This window comes from Grampus griseus (genome assembly GCF_964374135.1).
Source record: "Grampus griseus genome assembly, chromosome: 15".
In the NCBI taxonomy this organism is placed as follows: domain Eukaryota; kingdom Metazoa; phylum Chordata; class Mammalia; order Artiodactyla; family Delphinidae; genus Grampus; species Grampus griseus.
In genome coordinates, this window is record NC_139009.1 from 53,125,550 (window position 1) to 53,131,655 (window position 6,106).

General features: G+C 40.6%; 1 protein-coding gene across 4 annotated transcripts in view; it reads left to right on the plus strand.

The window, feature by feature from the left end:
* The window catches only part of UGP2 (UDP-glucose pyrophosphorylase 2), a 55,215-nt gene that overhangs the window by 46,904 nt on the left and 2,205 nt on the right, over positions 1 to 6,106 (plus strand). For all 4 annotated transcript variants that reach the window (XM_082672420.1, XM_082672423.1, XM_082672422.1 and 1 more), the window contains exons 5-8: positions 430 to 563; positions 1,274 to 1,571; positions 2,705 to 2,902; positions 3,452 to 3,694. In XM_082672420.1, the coding sequence (XP_082528546.1) occupies positions 430 to 563; positions 1,274 to 1,571; positions 2,705 to 2,902; positions 3,452 to 3,694 (873 nt within the window). The remainder of the gene's footprint in view (positions 1 to 429; positions 564 to 1,273; positions 1,572 to 2,704; positions 2,903 to 3,451; positions 3,695 to 6,106) is intronic.

Consider the following 6,106-nt stretch of genomic DNA (forward strand, 5'->3'; position numbering starts at 1 on the left):
ACATTTGTATTTTCATCTCCACAGTGCTTTGGACACAGAGTAAATGCTTAGTCTGTGTTTGCCCATCCAGCAAGGCCATAGGGCATTGTGGCTGGGCACACAGCTGCAGAGTCAGACTGCGGGGGTGAGGGGGGCGGTGTCCTTGTTCTGCCACCGACCTGCCACCTCTCTGGGCCTCAGTTTAGCCATCCATAAAATGCAGACAGTAGTTTCTATCTCATAGGGTTGTGACTTAATGAGCAAGTACATGGTGAATTGATTAGCAAAATGTCTTATGCTAAATAGTTACATTTTATTGCAAATCTATATATTTTACTACTTATAGATGATATTTTGGACATCTTGTGATTAACCACGGAGAGTTAATTTTACACTTTGAAGCAAAAGAAAAGTAAGTCTGGGTAGTCTGATTGTCGTTTTCTTCCCTAGCATTTGAACAAAACCTACAATACAGATGTTCCTCTTGTTCTAATGAACTCTTTTAACACGGATGAAGATACAAAAAAAATACTACAGAAGTATAATCACTGTCGTGTGAAAATCTACACTTTTAATCAAAGCAGGTACAAGGAGTAAAAGAATTAACTCTGGGGGATGTTATTCCTGGGAAAGAAGGACTTCTTTGTTTTGTTTAAACAGAGCAGCCTCAAGATGTACAAGTGCCAAAGACTGCAAGTGTTTAATGCCTTTAAAAGCTGAACATTTGTTAATAGATATGTGATAGTTGCAATCACTCTGGTTATGTAACTTGGACTTCTTAAAAGAGAATCTGCCTGAGATTCTGGTTCTCGCCAGTGGTAGGAAGCAGACATCCCTGAGTACTAACCTGCTGTTGATTTTCTGCGAAAGTACTAACCTGCTATTGATTTTCTGAATATATCTGTTGGTAAGAATGGACACCATTTCCCAAATAGGTTTTCAGGGAAAAGAACAATCCCACCACCAAATAAGTTTGAGAAAATTTACTTAATATGTCTCTCCTCTCTTAAGAAGTCATAAAACATATTAATGTCTTAAAAATATGGGGTGTCCTCCCATCTGCATGACCATGGAATACTTTTCTTTTTGCAGCAAATATTACTATCTAGGAAGCTGATTTTTTGGGTCAACACAGATAATGAGAGATTTTCTTAAATGGATTCACTTATGATTAAATTACTACTGATAGACTGAAAGGGAGGGAAGTTTTATTTAACTTTAAATGCATTATTTTACTTGAAGGTCTGGAATGCTCTAAAGAGTTGATACTGAAAAAGAACTTTTTCTTTTTAAGGTACCCGAGGATTAATAAAGAATCTTTACTACCTGTAGCAAAGAATGTATCGTTCTCAGGGGAAAATACAGAAGCCTGGTACCCTCCGGGTCATGGAGATATTTACGCCAGTTTCTACAACTCTGGTTTGCTCGATACCTTTATAGGAGAAGGCAAAGAGTATATTTTTGTGTCCAACATAGATAATCTGGGTGCCACCGTGGATCTTTATATTCTTAATCATCTAATGAACCCACCCAATGGAAAACCTTGTGAATTTGTCATGGAAGTCACAAATAAAACACGTGCAGATGTAAAGGTAAATACTGAGAGGAAGCAGTTTGGGGATTCACATCTTCACATTTCATAGTTCAAACTTTTTATTGGAAAGTTTCTGTGTTTAGAAACTTGATAACATCATTGTAAGCCAAAGTGGGATAGTACTCTACAGTACCCTAAGTTCCATCTGATATAAGTGTGTATATAAATTCAGGTTTAATAGTAGTAAAATCATCTTTACTTTTTGAATAATCTGTATGGGCAATTTTAACTGAAAACAATTCCACATATATTTATAGGATAATCTGAAACATATGTGAAAACACTTTCAGTAACTTTGTTCAAACCATTAATATTCTTCTAGTTTGGTGCTTAAGTGTTTTTTATTTAATTATTCCTTTAATGAAAATTTACTATTTCTATAATATGTATTTCTCTCTGTATATTTTTTTTATCACTGTAATATCTGTTGTTGTAAAAAAAGAAAGCAGTTTGATACAAAGCAAAAATTTGTTTTTTTCACTTTGCATGTTTAGTGGTGATGACACTTGGCCTTTGATGGAATGGTACACAAGGTTTTCTCCTCACCCTCAGGGAGTAAGAAAAGTGGGCAATGTGTGAATACTAATATGGTTGGTCCCGGGGCTGGGTTCTATGCCTCTTGCAAATGACCCCTTCACACATGAGTAGACGTCCCTTCCCTCTTCCCACACTGCCATGGCCTCTAGGCTAAGGCCACTCAGAGGTACCTTCCCCTCCACTTGTGCCTGTCTTGACTTTACTCCCCTTATCTTAGAGGTAGTCAGAGCAGGGTTGTGAGGTGGTAGGATCGGTTGTTTGGTAATGGTCCGTGGTTTGAGAATAAGAGGAATGTCTGTTCTTGTAGGAGATCTTTGGAAAGTGAGGAAGACTCTGATGTACTCCCAGGGCTTTTATTGTGGACAAGAGGGCGTGTATACAGTATAAGATGACAGACAACCTGAATTATTTTCTTTGGTTCTACTTTAATACATGTGTTGCTTTGTATCACAGATCAAATCACTGCCAATGCTTTTTATTTCTGGGGCATTTTGTCACGAGTGTCTTTTCTATATCGTTCGTAGACTGTAAACAATGTAGTACGGCTGTAACTGGGAGAGATGTGGAGGCACTCACTCTTCTCTGCCTTTCTAGGGTGGGACACTCACTCAGTATGAAGGCAAATTGAGACTGGTGGAAATTGCTCAAGTGCCAAAAGCACATGTTGATGAGTTCAAATCTGTATCAAAATTCAAAATATTTAATACAAACAACCTATGGATCTCTCTTGCAGCAGTTAAAAGACTGCAGGAGCAGAATGCTATTGACATGGAAATCATTGTAAATCCAAAGGTAAGCCAAAGTTGCAGGCCATCAGACTCCCTGGTTCTGATCACAGCATGCTACACACAGACCCACTGCCCACTCCCTCTGGCCCATCTATTCCATGGGTCACTGCTTTTCGCCTAGTTAGTTTCTTCAGTTCCTGGCCCTGTCTTTCAGAGTCGACACCCATCCCTTTAGTGTGCCAGACAAGCCATGGTGCCCTTACTTGACCCTGGGCTGTGGCAGTGGCAAGAGCACTGGACCCAAAAGTAAAGGGCCCACCTCAGTCCTGTTGCTCTGGTACTGATAGGCCTTTCGGTCACAGGCATCTGTGTGGGTTTTCTGAACCTTCGGTTCTTTCTCATAAAATAGAAATGTAACTGAGAAGAGTTATGAAGCTGAAAAAGATCACATATATATAAGCATCTGGCGTATGGTAGGGGCTTGAGAAATGTCAGTTCTCAAAATTCTGTTTTCTTCAATGGATCTCTGAAACCACTCCCCAAGTATTAGCTAGCCCATGTGGAACTAAGTTGCTGAAATCTCTGTTTCTCTCTCCTGCTCCCTTTCTTACAGACTTTGGATGGAGGCCTGAATGTCATTCAGTTGGAAACTGCAGTAGGGGCTGCCATTAAAAGTTTTGAGAACTCTCTAGGTATTAATGTTCCTAGGAGCCGTTTTCTGCCTGTCAAAACCACATCAGATCTCTTGCTTGTGATGTCAAACCTCTACAGCCTTAATGCAGGATCTCTGACAATGAGTGAAAAGCGGGAATTTCCTACAGTGCCCTTGGTTAAATTAGGCAGTTCTTTTACAAAGGTACGTAATTATAAAGATGATATACGTGTAGATTTGTATTTCTTAAATGTGTAATTATAAAGATACGATACACGTGTGAATTGGAATCTAATTACAGTCTTTGCTGCTGATCTATCATATTCCTCCATCTCTATTGTCTTTTAAAGGGAATCAATCATAGAAGGTGAAAATGTAACTCATTTTTTAACCAACTGCCATAGAGTAGAAAAGAATGTTTACATTTTAAGACATTTTATCTTATGTCTCGTTTAAGACCATTACTGTTTTCATCAGTGAGAGAATGTTAATTCTAGTTTCACAAAATGTATTGAGCCTCTACCATGTGTAAGGCAGTGTTCTAGGTGCCAGGTATTTAGCAGTAAATGAAACAGACTAAAATCTTTGCCTTCCTGGATATTCTAGTGGGGAAGGATGATAATAAGCAAGTAAGACAAATGTATAGTACGTTGAATGATGGAAAATGCTAAATAAAGCAGGAGTAGGGAATGTGTGGGTGTGGCAGTGGTGGTGTCATTTTACATTGGGTAGCCAGAGGGCCTCACTGAGAAATTGAGTACACCATGCAGGTATCTGGAGCAAAAAGCATTCTAGGCAGGAGGAATAGCAAGTATAGTAAAACCGACCCTAACATGATAAGTGGACTCCAAAAAATTTAATCACATAAAATGCTGTGAGGTTAATGAAGTGACAGGGTGAGCTTTTGTGGCTGGCCTATAGAGTCCTGCTATGCAAGTCTATTCTAGTCCTGGTTGTGGTTTAGTGTCACCTGGTGTGGATGTGTGTACTTGCCCTTATATGTTCGGGGCTATAATTCTGGGTCTTGTGGCTGGGCTAGAATTTCCAAGATAGCATCAGGCATTTTAGAAGTCTCCCTGGTCTTTCATGCCTCCCTCATCTGCCGGGTTGGGCTGGGAAAATCCTGGTGCTACAAGGACCCACCATCTGCCCACATCCTGAGGTAAGATTCCTAATCATTTTCCACCTAACCTCATCTTCCCTTCCTACTCTTTCTAGCCTCTTCCATACCCTGCAGGAGATAAGAACTTTAGCTGCCTCAATTTGAGAACAGGGGCTGAGTGGGCAATGGCTACTTGCTCTGAGGAAGAACATGTCTTACGGACACTAGAGCACAGTGAGCAAGTGAGGGATGGGGGTGGGAGATAGTTGGTCAGAGAGATGACAGGCCAGATTGTGTAGAACCTTGTAATTGAATATTGGGAGTGTGGCTTTTTTTTTTTTTTTCTGGGGGATGAGAAGCCATTGGAGAGTGTGAGCTGAGGGGTCAAGTTGACCAATCTGGTGGGCAAGGGTAGAATCAGGGAAACGAGGGAATAGGCTGTTGCTGGAATCCTGGCTTGGACCAGGGGTTTTTGTAGGGGAAATAGTGAAAAAATGTTGACATTATATTTTGAAAGTTGTACCTACAACTTGCTGTTGGACTAGGTAGGAGGGTGAGAGAGAGAGAACGGTAAGGATGGCTCTGAGGTTTTGGCCTGTGCAACTGGCAACATGGAATTGCCATTTACTGAGACACAGGAAGGCTTGGGTAGAGTAGGTTTAGGGGGAGCAGAATGGGGAGTTAAATTTTGGAGATACTGTACTTGGACCTTCAAATGGAGAAGCTGAATGTATGAGTGTGGAGGAGAGCTCTAGAAAAGAGGTAAATTTGAGGGTTGTCACTTTATAGCTGGTAATTAAAGCCATGAGATAAGGATCACCTAGGGAGTGAAAGGGGGGTGGGGAGTCCAAGGACTGAGCCTTGCGGGACTGGAAGGCTTAGAGGGTGGGGATGAGGTGGAGGAAGCAGCAAAGATGACTGAGGAGTTGCAGATGAAGAACTGGGCAGAAAATCATGAATGTGTGTGGCCTGAAAGCCAAATGAAGAAAATGTTTCAAGAAAAGAGGGGCTAATCATTTGCAGTCAAGTGCTGCTGCCGATTCAAGTAAGATGAATGAGAACTTACCATTAGATATAACAGTTGAGAGGTTTTGGAGCCTGACTGGAATGGATTTAAAAGAGAATAGAAGAGAAATTGGAGATATGAGTGTAGAAAACTTATTCAAGAGTTTTGCTTTAAAGAAAAACAAAAATGGAGCTATAGGTAGAAAGGGATGTAAGATTTTACAGGGTTTTTTTTAAGTTGAGAGAATTTATAGCATGTCTTATACATTGATGGGAGTTGATACAATCAAGAGGGAAGGAACATTGAAGAGGGAGAAGGAATTGCTGGACAGTATCCTCGGGCAGTAGCCATAAGAAGAGTTAGCCTTAAGTTGGAATAGAAATAGTCCAACCCCAGTACTAGGAGGGACACGGTAATGGGCTAGAGGGCAAGTGGGTGGTGGTGGTAGAAGCCAGTGGAAGTTTTCCTGTTGCTTCTGTTTTTCTCAGCAAAATAGGAAACAAGGCCA